The sequence below is a fragment of the Gorilla gorilla genome, chromosome X, assembly GCF_029281585.2.
Source record: "Gorilla gorilla gorilla isolate KB3781 chromosome X, NHGRI_mGorGor1-v2.1_pri, whole genome shotgun sequence".
NCBI classification, from domain to species: Eukaryota; Metazoa; Chordata; class Mammalia; order Primates; family Hominidae; genus Gorilla; species Gorilla gorilla.
In genome coordinates, this window is record NC_073247.2 from 63644194 (window position 1) to 63663608 (window position 19415).

General features: G+C 43.5%; 1 protein-coding gene across 30 annotated transcripts in view; it reads right to left on the reverse strand.

Moving 5' to 3' along the window:
- Positions 1-18658: 18658 nt before the first annotated feature.
- HUWE1 (HECT, UBA and WWE domain containing E3 ubiquitin protein ligase 1) overlaps positions 18659-19415 on the reverse strand; it is a 154084-nt gene continuing 153327 nt past the window's right edge. For all 30 annotated transcript variants that reach the window (XM_031006086.3, XM_063702832.1, XM_063702831.1 and 27 more), the window contains one exon: positions 18659-19276. In XM_031006086.3, the coding sequence (XP_030861946.2) occupies positions 19174-19276 (103 nt within the window). In that variant the 3' untranslated portion in view covers positions 18659-19173. The remainder of the gene's footprint in view (positions 19277-19415) is intronic.

Consider the following 19415-nt stretch of genomic DNA (forward strand, 5'->3'; position numbering starts at 1 on the left):
AAGAGGGAGTCAAGGAAAGAGAAAGAGGGAGGCAGAGAGAAAGAGACAGAGGCAAAAGGAAAGTCAAAGAGAAAAAGAGACAGAAAATCAAAGAGAAAGAGATATACAAGTAGTTAAGAAAAAAAAAACAGTGTACCCTATTCCTTTAAAAGCCAAGGTAAATCTAAAACTTATAATTGATAATTGAAGGTATTCCATGTAACCCTGTAACACTCCAATACCACTTCATTGTCAGTGTGAACAAGGGCGTATCCCAAAAGCACTGAGGCCTTCCTATCAAAAATCCTTAACCCAGCAACCCGTGGATGGCCCAAATGCATTCAATCTGTAGTGGCAACTGCTTTGCTAACAGAAAAAAGTAAAAAAATAACTTTTAGAGGAAACCTCATTGTGAGCACACCTCACCAGTTCAGAAGTATCTTAAGGAAAAAAAAAAAAAGGATGATTTAACATTAACCACTGATAATTCCCTTAACCCAGCAGGTTTCCTAACAGGGGATCTAAATCTTAATTACCATACAAAGGTCCGACCAGCCCTAGGAGGAACTCCCTTCAGGACAGGACGATAGATGGTTCCTCCCAGGTAATTAAAGAAAAAACAAAGCCATCTATACCAATTCTAAGTTAATTTGGACTAAACAAGGTCTTATTAATAGCAAAGGATAATTTAAATCCCAAATTTACAAGGTTTTCAACAAAAGTAAAGTTTGCTAAAAGTTAACAGTGTAACATGTATTATAGTAACTTCTAATCTTGTGGCCTTAGACAGTCTAGTCCACAGACATAAAGTAAGTTCGCTTTGGAAAAGAATAGTAATCATCTTCAAAAAAAAGGGAAAAAAATGGGGGGGGGGCAGAATTTATGTAAAAAGAGTGTTATATGGTAAATTCTTGTCCTGAAATAAATTAACTGGTTGTTTAAAGAAAGAAATGTTTGTAATAAGTCAGAAAGTTGAGGCATGTCAAAGAATTATCTGCAAAAGTCGTGAAAGAGAAAAATGTTATAAAAAAAGAATTTATGAAAGAAATGTATAATTTAAAAGTAACTAGGCCTCTTGAATGTAAAACTATTGAAAAAAAACAGTTTATGTGCAAGGTATATAAGGAAAGTAAAATATACCTTTGGTAAAAGATTATAAGGAGGCATAAGAATGTAAACTTTACCTACATTAAAAGGTTAAAAAAAGATTGTTTTGAAGGTTTAAGCAAGTTTTAAAATGTTAATTGTAAAGAAAATTCTGTGTGTAAACATATTAGTTAAAGTTAAAGGGGTATCATCCAGTTTTTCTGTGAACTGGACGTTAAAGTAAAAACACAATGAGTTTTTCTTAAAGCACCAACCTACTCTTTAACAAAAATTATAAAAGGTTAAAAAGAGTCTATAAAAATCTTACCTTATGGTCCCACATTAAAAATTGAATAAATATGTATACAAAGTTTTATTAAAACTAAGTTTAACATTAATAACACACTAATATAAAGGTGAAGTTTAGCTTATCTGGTATAAAAATCATACAGGAAGCATTGTCAAATATAAAATGGTGTTTGGCTTCTTTAGTCCAAAAACTAATAAAAATAGGTGCTAAAGGAAATTTCTCAGTAGAAAGGCACCAAGAACTATAAAGTCCACTGCTGATGTCCCCACATTAAAAACAAAAGGTCAGTTTCTTAGAAATTATATACTTGGTTAATCCTCCACTTTCATTTCCCTCAAAACTAAAAGTCTTTTAGCACATGTACCACCCCTAGAATATCCCGTAAACCAGCACCAGCCTGAAGATCACGTTCTCATCAAAGGGTGAAAAGAAAGGAAACTCGAGCCAGCCTAGGAAGGCCCCTACCTTGTGCTAACCACCAAGACTGCTGTTCGTACAGCTTAAAAAGGATGAACTCATCACACCTGAGTGAAGAAAGTGCCACCCCCTCCGGAGTCATGGGCCATAGTCCCAGGGGAAAACCCTACCAAACTAAAGCTAAGAAAAATTTAACTCTTTCTTCTATTCTATTACTCTTCTTTCCTTGCTCTATTGCTGACCATCTAGTTATTAACATAACCAAGTCAATTTTGCCTCAAACTATTGCATTTAATGCTTGTCTTGTTATACCCTGTGGGGACTTGCCAAGTCAAAGACAGCTCTCTACTTCAGAAAAGTACCTCTGTCCCTCCTGACTCTCCTCAGACTGGGCATTAGTAAATTAGGACCATTTAATCCGAGGAAAGTTCAATAAAGACTCTAGTGTCAACCAGGAGTCTTGCTCCCCAATGTAGAGCTTTTATGCCATAGTTGGTCCAAAGTTCTGTGGACCACTAAAGAGCAAGGATGGACTGCCCCAACTGGTTTTTGTAATTTCCTAAAATCATACATTCATTTTACTAGATAATCATAGAAGTTATAGACTTAAAACAAACTTTGGCAATTAAGACAGGATACCAAGATGCACATGCCTGTTTGGAATGGATCAAATATTCCATCTGCACCTTAAACAAAAGCAATTGTTATGCTTGTGCACATGGCAGGTCAGAGGCCCAGATTGTCCCCTTTCCACTAAGGTGGTCCTCCAGTCGACCAGGTGTAGGCTGCATGGTAGCTCTCTTCCAGGATTCTACAGCCTGGAGTAATAAGTCATGCCAAGCTCTCTCTGCTATATTCCAAAGTCCAGTACCCTGCGGGTCAGCTCCCGAGGGCCATCCAGCCTCCATCTCCCAACACTAAGTTCACTTCGTGTCTCTCACGACAGGGAGGAAACTTAGTGCTCCTTGGAGACCTGAAGGGATGCAGTGAGCTTAATAATTTTCAAGAGCTTATTAATCAGTCAGTGCTTGTTCATCCCTGAGCAAATGTGTGGTGGTATTGGGGTGGACCTTTACTGGGCACTCTGCCGAATAACTGGAGTGGCACTTGTACTTTAGTCCAATTGGCTATCCCTTTCACCCTGGCATTTCATCAACCGGAGGGAGGAAAAATAAGACATCATAAAGCAAGAGAAGCCCCTTATGGGTCTTTCAACTCTCTTGTCTATTTAGACACAATTGGAGTCCCACGGGGAATACCAGATCAATTTAAAGCTTGAAATGAAATAGCTGCAGGATTTGAATCAATATTTTGGTGGGTGACAGTTAATAAAAATGTAGGTTAGATAAACTACATCTATTACAACCAACAGCAACAAGCTTTTCATGAGTTAAAAGAAAAACTCATGTCAGCCCCAGCCCTGGGGCTACCTGACCTGACAAAACCCTTTACACCCTATGTGTCAGAAAGAGAAAAAATGGCAGTTGGAGTTCTAACCCAGACTGTGAGGTCCTGGCCAAGGCCAGTGGTCTATCTCTCAAAACAACTAGACGGGGTTTCCAAAGACTGGCCCCCATGTCTAAGGGCCCTGGCAGCAATGGCCCTGTTAGCACAAGAAGCAGATAAACTAACCCTTGGGCAAAACCTGAATATAAAGGCCCCCCATGCTGTGGTAACTTTGATGAATACCAAAGGACATCATTGGTTAGCAAATGCTAGATTAACCAAGTACCAAAGCTTGATCTGTGAAAATCCCCACATAACCATTGAAGTTTGCAACACCCTAAACCCCACCACCTTGCTCCCAGTATCAGAGAGCCCGGTTGAACATAACTGTGTAGAGGTATTGGACTCAGTTTATTGTAGTAGGCCCAACCTCCGAGACCATCCTTGAACACCAGTAGACTGTGAGCGGTATGTGGACGGGAGCAGCTTCGCCAACCTCTGCAAAGTAACTCTGAAGAAGATGACAAGCCCTGCTCCAGTCACACCCGGAAGCTGACTGGTCCACGCATGGCTGAAGCATGAGACAACTCATCGCGGGACTCATTTTCCTTAAAATTTGGACTTTTACAGTAAGGACTTCAACTGACCTTCCTTGGACTGAGGACTGTTCCCAGTGTATACATCAAGTCACTGAAGTAGGACAAAAGGTTGCTAGGGTCCTATTATTTTATGGTTATTATAAGTGTGCTGGAGCTCTAAAAAGAACTTGTTTGTATAATGTTATTCTATACAAGGTATGTAGCCCAGAAAATGACCAACCTGATGTGTGTTATGACCCATCTGAGCCTCCCATGACCACAGTTTTTGAAATAAGATTAAGTACTGAAGACTGTTGGGGGCTCATAAACGATAGGAGTAAAGTGTTAGCCAAAACAGAAGAAAAAAGAGGTGCCCAAACAAGTCACCTTGAAACTTGATGCCTGTGCTGTCATTAATAGTAATAAGTTAGGAATAGGATGTGGTTCTCTTAATTAAGACAGAGGCTATATGGCAGAAAATAAGTACATTTGTCACGAATTAGGACTGTGCAGAAATAATGTGGATACTGGTCTTGTCATTTAGGCTACTTAGATAAAAAATGGAAAAAATCCTGTCACCTTCAGCAAGGGAAAAGTGGCCCTTCCCGCACCAGTGGTCAGTGTAACCCCTTAGAACTAGTAATAACTAACTCCCTTAATCCTCACTGGAAAAAAAGGGAATGTGTAACCCTGGAAATCGATGGGGCTAGACTGGATGCTCAAGTAAATATCATAGTTTGAGGAGAAGTTTATAAACGCTCTCCTGAGCCAGTATTTCAAACCTTCTATGATGAACTGAATGTGCCAGTACCAGAAATTCCAGGAAAAACAAGAAATTTGTTTTTTCAATTAGCCGAGCATGTAGCCCAGTCTCTCAATGTCACTTCATGTTGTGTATGTTGAGGAACTGTAATGGGAGATCAATGGCCACAGGAAGCCGGAGAATTAGTACCTATAGACCCAGTTCCTGATGAATTCCCGGCTCAAAAGCATCATGCTGGTAACTTCTGGGTCCTAAAAGCCTCAATCATTAGACAATACTGTATAGCAAGAGTGGGGAAGGACTTCACCCTTCCTGTGGGAAGACTCAGCTGCCTTGGGCAAAAACTGTATAATAGTACTACAAAACAGCCACCTAGTGGAGTTCAAACAATACTAAGAAAAATCCATTTAGTAAATTCCCAAAGTTGCTAACTGTGTGGACCCACCCGGAGTCCCACCGGGACTGGACAGCCCCCACTAGATTATACTGGATATGTGGGCATAGACCTTATGCCAAATTGCCCTACCAGTGGGCAAGTAGTTGTGTTATTGGCACTATTAAACCATCTTTCTTCCTACTGCCCATAAAGACAGGTGAATTCCTGGACTTCCCTGTATATGCTTCCCGTGAAAAGAGAAGCATAGCTATAAAAAATAAGAAAGATAATACATGGCTCCCTGAGAAAATCATACAATATTATGGGCCTGCTACTTGGGCACAAGACGGCTTGTGGGGATACCAGACCCCCATTTACATGCTCAACCAAATCATATGGTTACAAGCTGTCTTAGAAATAATCACTAGGCTGGGTGCAGTGGCTCACACCTGTAATCCCAGCACTTTGGGGCCAAGGCGGGTGGATCACGAGGTCAGGAGATCAAGATCATCCTGGCTAACATGGTGAAACCCCGTCTCTACTAAAAATACAAAAAATTAGCCGGGCGTGGTGGCGGGCGCCTGTGGTCCCAGCTACTCAGGAGGCTGAGGCAGGAGAATGGCGTGAACCTGGGAGGTGGAGGTTGCAGTGAGCCAAGATTGTGCCACTGCACTCTAGCCTGGGTGACAGAGCAAGACTCCGTCTCAAAAAAAAAAAAAAAAAAGAAATAATCACTAATAAGACCGGCAGAGCCTTGACTATTCTAGCCTGGCAAGAAACTCAGATGAGAAATGCTATCTATCAAAATAGATTGGCTCTTGGACTACTTGCTAGCAGCTGAAGGAGGGGTCTGTAGAAAATTTAACCTTACTAATTGCTGTCTACACCTAGATGATCAAGGGCAAGTAGTTAAAGACATAGTTAGAAATATGACAAAACTGGCACATGTGCCTGTGCAAGTGTGGCATGGATTTGATCCTGGGGCCATGTTTGGAAAGTGGTTCCCAGCGCTAAAAAGATTTAAAACTCTTATAATAGGAGTTATAATAGTAATAGAAACCTGCTTACTGCTCCCTTGTTTGCTACCTGTACTTCTTCAAATGATAAAAAGCTTCATTGCTGCCTTAGTTCACCAAAATGCTTCAGCACAAGTGTACTATATGAATCACTATTGATCTGTCTTGCAAGAAGACATGGGTAGTGAGAATGAAAGTGAGAACTCCCACTAATGAGTAAAGTTCTCAAAGTGGGGGAATAAGGGAGGAGACCACCCCTTATATTGTCTTATGACCAATTTCTGCCTCCAAAGAAAGAAGAAGTAAAAACTAAAAGCCAGAAATGAAATCCACAGGCAGACAGCCCAGCACTGCACCCTGGGCCTGGTTAAAGATCGACTCCTGACCTAACCAGTTATGTTATCTATAGATTCCAGACATTGTATGGAAAAGCACTGTGAAAATCTCTGTCCTGTTCTGTTCCGTTCTAATTACTGATGGCATGCAGCCTCCAGTCACGTACCCCCTGCTTGCTCAATTGATCACCACCCTCTCATGCGGACCCCCTTAGAGTTGTAAGCCCTTAAGAGGGACAGGAATTGCTCACTTGAGGAGCTCGGTTGTTGGAGACTTGAGTCTTGCCAAAGCTCCCGGCCGAATAAAGCCCTTCCTTCTTTAACTCAGTGTCTGAGGGGTTTTGTCTGTGGCTTGTCCTGCTACACCAGCTACTTGGGAGGTTGAGGCAGGAGAATGGCATGAACCTGGGAGGAGGAGCTTGCAGTGAGCCAAGATCGTGCCACTGCACTCCAGCCTGGGCAACAGAGCAAGACTCTGTCTCAAAAAAACAAACAAACAAACAAAAAACTGTTAGTGGCAGCAAATCCATACGTGTCTGTGGCAATGTTAGATATGAATTCTAAATTTCTCTTCAAAGAATCAATATGTCAGTATGCTCAATTCTTTGCCTTGTACTTTTAAACTTAACTTCCTCGTAAAGCAACCTTTTTTGATTACCTGCTCCACCCTGACTCATTCCGATTTCCTGCTCTGCCATAACCATTTTTCCTGCCAAACCATTCACCCCATTACTCTCTTTAAATTAGCCAATTGAATTAGTTTAGCCTGTGTGGTCTAACCCTAGCCAATAGGGAAAAGACACAGCAGCAGGGGCCACATGCGTCAGGGATAAGAACCCCTTCCCCTCCCTTGTCCAAGTGTGTGCTCACCATTGCTCCATCTGTAAGGGTGCACCCTTCTATAGAATTACATTGCCTTGCTGAGAATTAAAAAGAAAATTTTATATTCAAGTGCTATTTCTTTTGCAGCACTGAAACTTTATTTATAACAGCAACCTCAATTCTTGCCTCCTTGAAGAAAGAATTTGACTGAGGGGTACAAGGCAGAGTGAGAGACTGAGGAAAGTTTTAGAGCAGGAGTGAAAGTTTATTAAAAAGCTTTAGAGCAGGAATCGAAAGAAGTAAAGTACATTTGGAAGAGGACGTAGCGGGCAACTTGAGAGATCAAGTGTGCATAGTTTGACCTTTGACTTGGGGTTTTATACATTGGCACGCTTCCGGGATCTTGCATTCCCTCTCCCCTGATTCTTCCCTGGGAGTGGGCGTGAGCATGCATAGCAGCCTGCCGGCGCTTGGGAGAGGAGCATGCACAGTGTGTTTACTGGAGTTGTACGCATGCTCACTTGAGGCATTCTTCCCTTACCAAATGTCCCTAGAAAGTCATATACATCTTAGTGTGCATGCGCGAGTCCACTTGTCAAACTCCTGAGATATTGGGAAGCTGTTGATCACCAGTTTCAGGTTTTTCTATCTATCAGGAGACTGCCTTTCCCTGGCACTGGCTGCAACCAATTATTATTTTAGAGAGATAGTTAACAACCACTTGACCATCTCCTGATGGTCACCTGACATTCCTGGTTAGGGGGGAGGGGGCAGGGCCCTCTCCTGCCCTGCTCATGTCTGACTAGCTACCCTACCCTACTGTAACAAAATCACATAGCCTAGAAATATTGAAGACATTAAGAAAAAGGTGTGTCATGAATGCATAAAATACATGTAGATGCTAGTCTGTTTTATCATATACTACCATCAAATATACACAAATCTACTATAAAATGTTAAAATTTATCACAACTTATGGGCCAGGTGCAGTGGTTCATGCCTGTAATCCCAGTACTTTGGGAGGCTGAGGTAGAGGATTGCTTGAGCCCAGGAGTTTGAGACCAGCCTGCACAATGTAGCGAGACTCTGTCTCTACAAAAAATAAAAAATTAGCTGGGCGTAGTTGTGCATGCCTGTAGTCCCAGCTATTCAGCAGGCTGAGGTGAGAGGATCACTTGAGCCTGGGAGGTCAAGGCTGCAGAGAGTGGTGATCAAACCACTGCACTCCAGCCTGGGCGACAGAGCAAGACCCTGTCTCAAAAAAAAAAAAAAAAAAAAAACCCAAAACAAAACATGCACAGAAGCTGGGTGTGGCGGTGCACACCAGTATTCCCAGCTACTTGGGAAGCTGGAAAAAAAAAACAAAAAAACTGAGGCACACACTTAAAGATTGTACATGGTACCCTTCCCAGTTGAAAGAAATATAAACAAATGTAAAGATGCAGTATTAGATTATAACTGCATAAAACTGTAGTACATGCTGTACTACTGTAATTATTTCATAGCCTGTTGCTATTGTGATGAGCTCAAGTTTTACAAGTATCTGCTTAAAAGGCTGTGTGATGCCAGTCTTCTCCCTGAGCAGTCTCTCCAGTAAATAGTGTATCTCAGAAAAAGTGATCTCTCACAGTTCTCAAGTATTTTTACTGTGTTTAGTGCAATACTGTAAGCCTTAAATATTACCACAGGACCCATAAAAAGTGCCACTAGTGATGCTGGAAGTGCTCCCAAGAAGCAAAGAAAAGTCAAGACATTCCAAAAAGTTGAATTGCTTGATATGTGCCACAGATTGAGGTCTGCAGCTGGAGTTACCCACCATTTCAAGATAAGGACCATTGTAAAAAGGAAAAGGAAAGTTTTGAAGCCATTGCTGCAGCTTTGGCAGCAGGTATGAAAACCTTGCGCTTTCTGTGAAATACCTTTTTATCTTGTATTTAAAGTGCAGCCTTTATGTGGGTGTAGGATTGCCATAAGAAAGGCATACCTATAGATTCTAATTCTAGAAAAAGTGAAGTCATTATATGACAAAGAAAGGTGAAGGATCTAAAGCTGGATAATTTAATGCTAGCAAGGATGGTTTGATAATTTTAGAAAGAGGGTTGGCGGCCGGGCACAGTGGCTCACTCTTGTACTTTCCCAGCACTTTGGGAGGCTGAAGTGGGAGGATCGCTTGAGCCCAGGAGTTTGAGACCAGCCTGGGCAACATAGTGAGACCTTGTCTCTACTAAAAGTTCAAAAAAATGTGCTTGAGCCCAGCAGATCAAGGCTGCAGTGAGCCCTGATAATGCCACTGCACTCTAGCCTGAGTGACAGAGTGAGACCTGGTCTCGAAAAATAAAAATAAAAATAAGAAAGAGGTTTGGTTTAAAGAATGTCAAGATAATCCAGGCATGTGCAAGCCTGTAGTCCCATCTACTTGAGAGGCTGAGGCATGAGGATCAACTGAGCCCAGGAGACCAGGAGTTTGAGGCCAGCCTGGGCAACATAGTGAGACACTATCTCTATAAATAAACAAATAATAAACAGACAAACAAATAAATAAAAAAAGTCAAGCTAACAGGAGAAGCAGCTTCTGCCAACTAAGAGACAAGTTCCCAGATGCCATTAAGAAAATCATTGAGGCCAGGTGTGGTAACAAGCCTGTAATCACAACACTTTGGGAGGCTGAGGTGGGAGGACTGCTTGAGCCCAGGAGTTTGAGACCACCCTGGGCAACATAGCAAGACCCCTTCCCTACAAAAAATAAAAAATTAGCTGGGTATGGTGGTACATGCCTGTAGTCCCAGCTACTCAGGAGGCTGAGGTGGAAGGATGACTTGAGCCCAGGGGGTCAAGGCTGCAGTGAGCCATGATTGTGCCACTGCACTCCAGCCTGGGCCAACAGAGTGAGACCCTGTCTCAAAAAATAATAATAATAATAAAGAAAATCACTGAGGAGAAAGGATATATGCCTGAACAGGTTTCAAATGCAGTTGAAAGTGCCCTATTTTGGAAAAAAAGATGCCACAAATGACATTTATTAGTAAGGAATAGAAGTGAGCAGAAGGATTTAAGGCAGGAAGGGACAGACTCACTCCTCTATTTTGTGCAAATGCTACTGGGTTTATAATCAGGACTGCCCTTACCTATATAGCTCCTAACTTCCGAGCCTTGAAGGAGAAAGATAAACTACCAGCTGCTGGTCTTTTGGTTGTACAAGAAGGCCTGGGCAACAAGACCCCTTTTCTGGATTGGTTCCATTGATGTTTTGTCTCTGAAGTCAGAAGTACCTTGCTAGTAAGGGAGTGCCTTTTAAAGTTCTTTTGACATTAGACAATGCCTCTGGTGACCCAGAGCCCCATGAATTCAACACAAAAGGCACTGAAGTGGTCTACTTGCCCCCCAAAACCACATCTCTAATTCAGCCTCTAGATCAGAGAGTCATAAGGGGCTTTAAGGCTATTACACACAGTACTCTAAGGAAAGGATTGTTAATGCTGTGGAAGAGAACCCTGACAGAGGGAACATCACGAAAGTCTGGAAGGATTACACCACTGAAGATGCCATCATTGTCACAGAAAAAGCCATCAAGCCTGAAATAAATTCCTGTTGGAGAAAACTGTCCTGATATTGTGCAGAACTTAACAGGATTTATGACAGCGCCAATCAAGGAAATCACGAGTTTGTGGATATGGCAAAAAAAGGTGATGGGTGAAGAACTTCAGGATACGGATCTTAGTGAAATTCAAGAGCTAATAAACATCACACCAGAGCAAGTAACAGAAGACGTCTTGATAGAGATGAGTGCTTCTGAACCGATACCAGATGATGAGGAAGAAGACGTAGAAGCAGTGCCAGGAACCAAAGTGACATAAGACAATCTGGCAGAGGGTTCTGATTACCAAAGAATACTTTTGACTTCTTTTATGATGTGGACCTTACTATGATATGGGCACTGAAACTAAAGCAAACGGTGGAACCATATAGAAAGATTGGTACCATATAGAAACATTTTTAGAGGCATGAAAAAGCAAAAGTCAGACAGAAATTACAATGTATTTCTGTAATTACACCAGTGTGCCTGCCTCTTCTGCTTCCTCTTTCACCTTCTCCACCTCTTCTGCCTCTGCCACCCCTGAGACAGCAAGACCAACCCCTCCTCTTCCTCTTCAGCCTACTCAACAACAAAGATTGAGGATGAAGACCCTTATGATGGTCCACTTCCACTTAATGAACAGTAAATCTCTTTTCCTTATGATTTTCTTAATGTTTTATTTTCTTTAGCTTACTTTACTGCATGAATACAGTATATGTTACATATAACATACTAAATGTGTGAATTGACTATGTCGAGGGAGGGACCTGATGGGAGGTGATTGGATCATGGGGGTGGTTTCCCCCATGCTGTTCTCGTGATAATGAGGGAGTTCTCACGATATCTGATGGTTTAAAAGTGGTAGTTTCCCCTGAGCTATCCCTCTCTCTCAATCTCTCTCCTACCACCTTGTGAAGAAGGTGCCTGCTTCCCCTTCGTCTTCTGCCATGATTGTAAGTTTCCTGAGGCCTCCCCAGCCATGTGGAACTGAGCGTCAATTAAACCTCTTTCCTGTATAAATTACCCAGTCTCAGGCAGCTCTTTATAACAGCAAGAAAATGGACTAATACGGAAAACTGGTACTGGAAGACTCAGGTACTGCTATAAAGATAATCTGAAAATGTGGAAGTGATTTTGGAAATGGGTAACAGGCAGAGGTTGGAACAGTTTGGAGGGCTCAGAAGAAGACACGAAGATGTGAGAACATTTGGAACGTCCTAGAGACTTGTTGAATGGTTTTGACCAAAATGCTAATAGTGATATGGACAATGAAGTCCAGGCTGAGGTGGTCTCAGATGGAGATGATGAACTTATTGGGAACTGGAGTAATGGTCACTCTTGCTATGCTTTAGCAAAGAGATTGGTGGCATTTTGCCTCTGCCCTAAAGATCTGTGGAACTTTACACTTGAGAGAGATGATTTAGGGTATCTGGTGGAAGAAATTTCTAAGCAGCAAAGCATTCAAGAGGTGACCTGGCTGATTCTGAATGCATTCAGTCAATGTTCACAAAGAGATTATCTGAAACTGGAACTTTTATTTAAAAGGCAAACAGAGCATACAAGTTTGGGAAATTTGCAGCCTGACCATGAAGTAGAAAAGAAAAATCCATTTTCTGGGGAGAAATTCAAACTGGCTCCAGAAATTTACAAAAGTGAAGAGGAGCCTAATGTTAATCACCAAGCCAATGGGGAAAATATCTCCAGGGCATGTCTTCAAAGCAACCCCTCCCATCACAGGCCCAGAGGCCTTTTAGGGAAAAATGGTTTTGTGGGCCAGACCCAGGCACCACCCCCCCCGCCCCGCCCCTTGCTCTGTGCAGCCTCGGGGCTTGGTGTCCTGCATCCCAGCCTCTCCAGCTCCAGCTGTGGCTAAAAGGGCCAAGGTATTGCTCCAGCCTTTGCTTCAGAGGGTGCAAGCCCCAAGACTTGGCAGCCTCCATGTGGGGTTGGGCCTGTGGGTGTGCAGAAGACAAGAGTTGAGGTTTGGGGCCAGGCGTGGTGGCTCATGCCTGTAATCCCAGCACTTTGGGAGGCTGAGGCAGGTGGATCATTTGAGGTCAGGAGTTCAAGACCAGTCTGACCAACATGGTGAAACCTTGTCTCTACTAAAAATACAAAAAATTAGCCAGACATGGTGGCATATGCCTATAATCCCAGCTACTCTGGAGGCTGAGGCACAAGAATTGCTTGAACCTGGGGGGCAAAAGTTGCAGTGAGCTGAGATCATACCATTGCACTCCAACCTGGGTGACAGAGCAACACTCAGTCTCAAAAAAAAAAAAAAAAAAAAGAGATGAGGTTTCAGAACCCCCACCTAGATTTCAGAGGATGTATGGAGACACCTGGATATCCAGGCATAAGTTTGATCCAGGGGTGAAGCCCTCATGGAGAACCTCTACTAGGGCAATGCAGAGGGGAAATGAGGGGTTGGAGCCCCCATGCAGAGTCCCCCAACTGGGACACTGCCTGGTGGAGCTGTGAGAAGAGGGTCACTGTCCTCCAGGTCCCAGAATGGTAGATCCTCTGATAGCTTGCACCATGCACCTGGAAAAGCCGCAGACACACAATGCCAGCCTGTGAAAGCAGCCGTGGGGGCTGTACCCTGCAAAGCCACAAGGGAAGAGCTGCCCAAGGCCTTGGGAGCCCACCCCTTGCATCAGTGTTGCCTGGATGTGAGACATGGAGTCAAAGGAGATTATTTCAGAGCTTTAAGATTTAATGACTGCCCCACTGGGTTTCAGACTTGCATGGGACCTGGGGCCCTTTGTTTTGGCTAATTTCTCCCATTTGAAATGGGAACATTTACCCAATGCCTATACCCCCATTGTATCTTGGAAGTAACTAACTTGCTTTTGATTTTACAGGCTCATAAGTGGAAGGGACTTTCCTCATCTCAGATGAGACTTTAAACTCAGACTTTTGAGTTAATGCTGGAATTAGTTAAGACTTTGGGGGACTGTTGGGAAGGCATAATTTGTTTTGAAATGTGAAAAGGACATGAGATTTGGAGAGGTCAGGGGTGGAATGATATGGTTTGGCCCCATGTCCCCACCCAAATCTCATCTTGAATTGTAATCCCATGTGTCGAGGGAGAGACCTGGTAGGAAGTGATTGGATGATGGGAGTGGTTCCTCCATGCTGTTATCATGATAGTGAGGAAGTGAGGAAGTTCTCATGATATCCGATGGCTTAAAAGTGGCAGTTCCCCTGTGCTCTCTCCTGCCATCTTGCAAAGAAGGTGCCTTGCTTCTCCTTTGCTTTCTGCCACGATTGTAAGTATCCTGTGGCCTCCCCAGCCATGCAGAACTGTGAGTCAATCAAACCTCTTTCCTTTAGAAATTACCCAGTCTCAGTTCTTTATAGCAGTGTGAAAACCGACTAATACAGACTGTTTATGTTATTAGTAAGGCTTCTGGTCAAGAGTAGGCTATTAGTTATTTAAGGTTTTTTTTTTTTTAAATGGTGTTTCACTCTGTCACCCAGGCTGGAGTGCAGTGGCAAGATCTTGGCTCACTGCAACCTCCACCTCCCCACACAAGCAATCCTCCCACCTCAGCCTCTTGAGTAGCTGGGACTACAGGTGTGCACCACCACACCCAGCTAATTTTTTTGTATTTTTTGTAGAAACGGGGTTTCACCATGTTGCCCAGGCTGTTCTCGAACTCCTGGACTCAAATGATTTGCCCACCTCAGCCTCCCAAAGTACTGGAATTACAGGGGTGAGCCACCAAGCCTGGCCATCTTTTTTTTTATTATTATATTTTTTGTAGAGACATGGTCTCACTGTATTGCCCAGGCTGGTCTTGAACTCCTGGACTCAAGTGATCCTCCTGCCTTGGCCTCCCAAAATGTTGGGATGACAGGTGTGAGCCAACTGTGCCTGGCTAGTATTTGAGTTTTTGGGGAGTCCAGTCATACGTGGACTTTCATTGGCACGGATGGATGATCAGTCCCCCATCCCCCACGTTGTTCAAGGGTCAATTGTAGTTAACATCAGGTAACTTCAGGCTTTTTTTGTGTAAGGATTAAAGCAGAGGGAGCTTTATTATCATGCTGATTGAAGATTTAAACTGACTTGTTGGGGAAATTGGATGTTATCTCTCTCTCCTGATTTTGTTGGAAGGTCAGGTAATAACTTAGTTTAGGTTTGGTGAAGTGGAACTTCAGTATGGGTGACTCCATTTTTATTTTGTTTGGTCTGTTGGAGCCTAGTGCAGGAGCTTAGTTCAAACCAATGGCCTCCTATAATTTTTATTTAACAGGACTGATATCTCCCTGCTACCTATCTCAAATGCATTGTAAAATTTAATAAATTATATATCTCAAAAAGGGTGTTATGAAACATTTCAGATGTATAAAAGTTATGAAGTTTCATAGTACATAGTATTACAAGGAAAATTCACTCACGTACCCAGCACAACCCAGCTTAAGAAACAAAACATCACTGGGCACGGTGGCTCACGCTTCTAATCCCAGCACTCTGGGAGACCAGGGTGGGTGGATCACTTGAGCCCAGGAGTTCGAGATCAGCCTGGCCAACGTGGTGAAACCCTGTCTCTAAAAAAATACAAAAATCAGCCAGGCGTGGTGGCACGTGCCTGTAGCCCCAGCTACTTGGGAGACTGAGGTGGGAGGATGGCTTGAGCCCTGATGGTAGAGGTTGCAGTGAGCCGGGATCGCACCACTGCACTCCAGCCTGGGCAACAGAGTTGAGACTCAGACTCAACAAAGACAAAATATTACTTTAAAAGAAAAGAAAAAGGCCAGGTGCAGTGGCTCACATCTGTAATCCCAGCACTTTTGGAGGCTGAGGTGGGCAGATCACATGAGGCCAGGAGTTGAAGATCAGCCTGGCCAACATGAAGAAACTCTGACTCTACTAAAAATTTAAAAAATTAACCAGGCGTGGTGGTGCACACCTGAAGTCCCAGCTACTTGGGAGGCTGAGGCAGGAGAATCTTTTGAACCTGGGAGGTGGAGGTTGCAGTGAGCCGATCATGCGCCACCACACTCCTGCCTGGGTGACAAAGCGAGACTCTGACTCGAAAAAAAAAAAAAAAAAAAAAAGAAAACATCACCAATGTAGTTGAAACCCTGTGTAATGTGCCTCTTCCCAGCCACATCCCCTCTGTCTACCCCTGCATTGTCCCATAACTTATCCTCAACATTGTGCAAGATTTTATCATCCTCATGGTTTTTCATACTCTTCATACATGTTGCATGATTTTGCAACTTTTGAGCAGGTCTTATATGTATGTACCCTCCTGAAACTTTTTCTTTGAGATAGGGTCTCACTTGCTACTCAGGCTAGAGTGCAGCGGTATGATCTCAGCTCACTGCAGCCTTGACCTCTCTCCTAGGATCAAGTGATACTCCCGCCTCAGCTTCCCAAGTAGCTGGGACTACAGGCACGCACCACCACGCTCAGCCTGAAACTTTATCATTGAGATTGTGCATGTGATGTATGCAATTGATATTTTTACTACTGTGTAGCATTCCATTGTAGGAATTTGTCACAATTCATATTTATGTTAGATAATAAGTTTATGTGAATAGTTTGTTCATTATAGCCAAGTTTCTTGCTAGACTGTTTTAAGTTCCAATACTTTTTGTTCTTTTTTTAGACGGGGTCTCGCTGTCTCCCAGGCCGGAGTGCAATGGCGTGATCATAGCTCATTGCAGCCTCGATTTTTGGGGCTCAAGCCATCATCCCACCTCAGCTTCCCGAGTAGCTGGGACTACAGGTGTGTGCCACCATGCCTAAATTAAAAAAATTTTAGTAGAGAGGTCTTGCTATGTTGCCCAGGCTGGTCTTGAATTCCTGAGCTCAAGCAATCCTCCCACCTTGGCCTCTGAAAGCCTTGGGATTCCAAGCATGAGCCATCATGCCCCGCTCCAATAACTTTTGACTCCGTTAGCAAATGGTTTGTTATACCTTTTGTTTCCTGTTTTACTGAAATAGAAAACTGCAGAATAGCAGAACAGCACTAGTAGTGATAATTAGCCACCTTATCTTTCAAGTGTGATGCTGGCTGTTGGTCTGAAACTACCTTATCAAGCTAGCTTTACCTTTAAAGGTTGCCAGGAATGGTTCTTGAATGTGAACAAATGCCTTGCCATCTACGGACGAAGATTTCTCATCTGACAATGAGGCGATTAATATTACACTACACATATCCCAGGGGCAAATCACACTTGATCATGCTCTATTTTTGTAGTATCCCACTGAATGAGATTTGCTTCCATTTCCCATAGGATTATTCCATCTGTACTCCCAGCTTCCACATCCAACCCCCAACCTCCAACCCAGGAACCGCCCCCTTTACTTTCAAATTTAAATTACCTGCCAGACCTTTATTTCAAAGAACCAGTTAATCTTACTGCTTATTGACAAATTCTACTTTTCTGCTTATTCTTTTTTTTTTTTTTTGAGACCGAGTCTCATTCGGTCACCCAGGCTGGAGTGCAATGGCGTGATCTCAGCTCACTGCAACCTTCGCCTCCCGGGTTCAAGCGATTCTCCTGCTTCAGCCTCCCAAAGTGCTGGGATTACAGGCGTGAGTCACGGAACTTGGCTGGGACTGGCGCGGTGGCTAGGACTGCCAGTAGCTGGACTGTAGGCGCACGCCAGCATGCCTGGCTAATTTTTGTATTTTCAGTAGAGACGGGGTTTTGCCATTTTGGCCAGGCTGGTCCCGAACTCCTTATCTCAGGTGACCCACCCGCCTCAGCCTCCCAAGGTGCTGGGATTACAGGTGTGAGCCACCGCACCTGGTGTATCTCTTCCATTTTAAAGTCCTGCTGGACTCTAAGCAACTAAACTCCTGCTGCCTTGAATTATATGACCCCTCTCTGCTTAACCTCAACTCCTGCTCAGCTTTAGGCTGCAATCCAAGTGCACCGACGATGGAAAGCTTTCCCTGACTCTCCAGGCTAGGTCAGCCACTTCTATGTGCACTGAGACCCCTTTCTTCATCTGTCACAGAACTAATCACTGTCTTCACCTCCCTACTAGAAGCTCAGTAACAGGGATGGGGCAATTCCTCTACCTTCGCAGTCATCAAAGCAGGGCCAGGCACAAAAGAGTGGGAACACTAAAAAAGGGGAAAATGGCTAGCAGCCTTGGCTCCAGGACCAGGGGATCAGGTTAAAGACACACCCTTTCTTTCCTAGACCCACACTTTGGGACAAGGTCAAGGGGACAATCTGTTCAGAGGCAGCACCCCAGGAAAATGAGAAAAACCACACAAGGCAAGCACCACTTGGGGTTATTTTTTCTAACTAAATTTTTATTAAATTATTTTTTTCTTTGAAGGCTGGAACCATCGAAGTCCTTAGATCAGCTTTAAGCACTGGATGGAGTAAAAACCACACGGGACTACAAGGTGATCTGTGAACAGACTGGCAGACAGATGACGAGAGAGGGAGTGACGACAACAAAAATAGACAAACAAAAAGAATGGTCTTCTGGTGGCCTAGTTAAATTACTCGATTAAAATTTATTAGAAATAAACAAACATTAATGAAATAAAAATCTAAAACTGAGCCCCAGACTCAAGACTACTAGAAAGGCTCACCAAGTAAAACCCTCGGTTGGGTCAAGTGAGCTCTCTGAATGTTTTGTACAACCTGCTGCAGTTTGTTCCCCTTGAGCAAGGTGATGCTTTGTCCTGGGCTGCAATCTCTTAACACCATCACCATCCCCAAGTGCAGCTCCCATTCTAAAAAAAAAAAAACAGATGCCCCCACCCCCAATTCCTGGTGAACTGCTAATCTCTCCTGACTGCAGAAACTGACTCTGAAGGAGGAAGTTGCACCAGTGGTGGAGGCAGGTGGGCAAGCGGGTAGGGCAGGGATGGTTTCCTGGAGAATCCATCTTTTCTCCAGATGCCTAGCATGTGCTTAAGAGTTTTTTTTTTTTTTAAGTTTGAAAAAAACTCCATTGTGAAAAGTGAGTTATGAAGAGTGCTCTTTATTTGAAACCTCCACAACACAGACGCCAATCTTGTCTCGCATTGAATCATTAGCTGTGCACATCAACACATTCCAAGCACAAATTAAGAAATGCAAACAGAACAAAAAAATATATATATATATAATTTTTTCCCCTATCCAAAGGTTTCAAGTCTCAATGCAGCAAATCCTTCTGAACACAGAATCTGAGGAGCACACTGTTCAAACAGTTGGGACAGACAGGTCCCTGCAAAGGCTACTGCCTTTTTAAAACACATGGGGTGGGGATCATGGACGGCATGGAAAGTGGAGAGAAGGTGAGGAAACAGGCGGCGGGGAGAGAATGAGAAGAGGAACAGGTATGCGCTGGGGAGGATGGGGCAGCTGGGACACACACGGTGAGTTGGTGGATTTCATTTATTGGTTTTTGACAATTTCTTTCTGGTTCTTTTTTTAACTCCCCCCTCCCCAGGTCCAACAATGGTAAAAAAAACCCCACAGAGTTGGGCAGGGCCTTATTAGGCCAGCCCAAAGCCTTCAGAGCACTCCTGGATAGCCAACAGTAGCATGTGGCGGAGCTTCTCAAAGCTCTCATAGGCAGGCAGATCCAGCTGATTAAAACTAAGGAAAGAAGAAAGATCAGTTCGTGGTGAGGGATGACAGATAACCAAATCTGTGTGTTCCCATGGTGCCCACCAGCCCCTCCCCTCCCTGAAGAAACCAACTCCCTGCTTCTTGATGACTCCCAATCTTGTCTCAG